Below are 1,571 nucleotides of genomic sequence, written 5' to 3' on the forward strand. Positions count from 1 at the left end.
CCTGTCTTCTGGTTTTGGCTTCTCTGGCTGCAGACCAGGAACTGTGCACCTGTGATTCTACGGCTATGCACATTTTACAGAGAGGTAAGTGGGCTGTCGCTGACCACACACGGAGGAGCTGGGAGAAGATGGGGTTCCGGGAAGGGTCAGGCTGGAGGGCGGTTTCCCCAGAGCCCCCTTGGAGGGAGCTGGCTGGGCACACGCTCTTGGGCAACGTTTCCCGAAAGCCCCCACCTCTCCCTCCCTCCCACGCTCCCCTCACCCAACACACTCAGGAGTCAGTGTTTGGCAAAAATAATTTAATATTCCATCTGGGCAGCGCTGTGGGGTCTGCTTGTCCCTCCCTGGCCCCTGTGCCCCACCTGACCCACTCAGGGACCACCACCCCATCCCTGCCCAGGCCTGGGGGTGGGGGAGTCAGAGGCCCCCAGACCCTGGGCCTCATTCCTAGTGAAACTGAAGCCACCATAATGCCAGCCTCCTCCAAGAGCCCCAGCTCTGCCCCTGGCTTCCCTGGCAATCCTCCCCTGTCCTGAGCCGGGCATCCCAGAGCCTCCCGCAGAGTCCCACCCCTGAACCTGGAAACTTCCACCCTACAGCCCTGGGCTAGGCCCCGGGGAGCTGCCAGTGGACTCAGGGAGTCACAGCACAAAGGCAGCTCCTGGGTCCCAGAGAAGGAGGACAGCAACCGTGCACCCAGCAAGACACAAGCGATGACACCGATTCACACACACACCCAGTTTAGACGCCAAAGCCCTGCGGGGGAGGAGCGGCCCTCAAGAGTCCTCAGGGAGCCCCAGGTGAGGGCGAGGCCCTAGGAGGTGGCCCCGTGTAGCTGCTCCAGGCCGTCCGCATACTGGAAGGCTCGCCCGGTCTCGTGCTCATACATGTCCAGAGCCACCTCGCAGCTCTCACGCACCACGCGCTCTGGGTCGTCCGCGTGAGCCTGCAGCGCGGCCAGGCAGGCGGGCCGGGCGATGGCGCCCAGGGCCTCCGCGCACTCGTGCCGCACCATGGGGTTCTCGGCACACCGGGCTAGGGCAGCTGCCAACTGGGGCACCGCCGCCTCATGCTGCAGCTGTCCCAGGACGTAGCCGACCTCGTGGCGGAAGAGGGCGCTCCCACAGTGCAGGCCTGCAGGGGAGAGGGGCACTCGCTGGGACCAGGAGAGGTGGGAAGAGGAGCTCTGTCTTTTCTTAAGACATGGGGTCTTGCTATGTTGCCCAGGCAGGTCCCAAAGTCCTGGCGATCTTCCCACCTCGGCCTCCCAAAGTGCTGGGACGACAGGCGTGAGCTACCATGCCCAACCTGGAGTGCTCTGTCTTGAGGACGCCCCTCCCCCAGCCCCAGTGATTAGGGCTGTCCAGGGGAACTGACCGCAGCTATGGGGGCGGGAAGAGCTGGGAGCTGTGGGGACCCAGGGACGCTAGCACGGGTTCTTAACAGGCCCCATGGGAAATGCTCGGGGCCAGGCCCGGTACGCCGTTCCCTGGGGCAGGCGGCGGCCCCACTGCACAGATGCCATCACTGAACCTCACAGCGAGGCACTGCCCAGGACCCCATCCCAGGAG

General features: G+C 64.6%; 1 protein-coding gene across 1 annotated transcript in view; it reads right to left on the minus strand.

The window, feature by feature from the left end:
• Window positions 1–501: 501 nt before the first annotated feature.
• Window positions 502–1,571, minus strand: part of DOHH (deoxyhypusine hydroxylase/monooxygenase) — a 9,043-nt gene continuing 7,973 nt past the window's right edge. The window contains exon 4 of the mRNA XM_011967451.1: window positions 502–1,156. Coding sequence (XP_011822841.1) covers window positions 815–1,156 — 342 coding nt within the window. The 3' untranslated portion in view covers window positions 502–814. The remainder of the gene's footprint in view (window positions 1,157–1,571) is intronic.

This window comes from Mandrillus leucophaeus, unplaced genomic scaffold (genome assembly GCF_000951045.1).
Source record: "Mandrillus leucophaeus isolate KB7577 unplaced genomic scaffold, Mleu.le_1.0 Scaffold8, whole genome shotgun sequence".
Lineage (NCBI taxonomy): Eukaryota > Metazoa > Chordata > Mammalia > Primates > Cercopithecidae > Mandrillus > Mandrillus leucophaeus.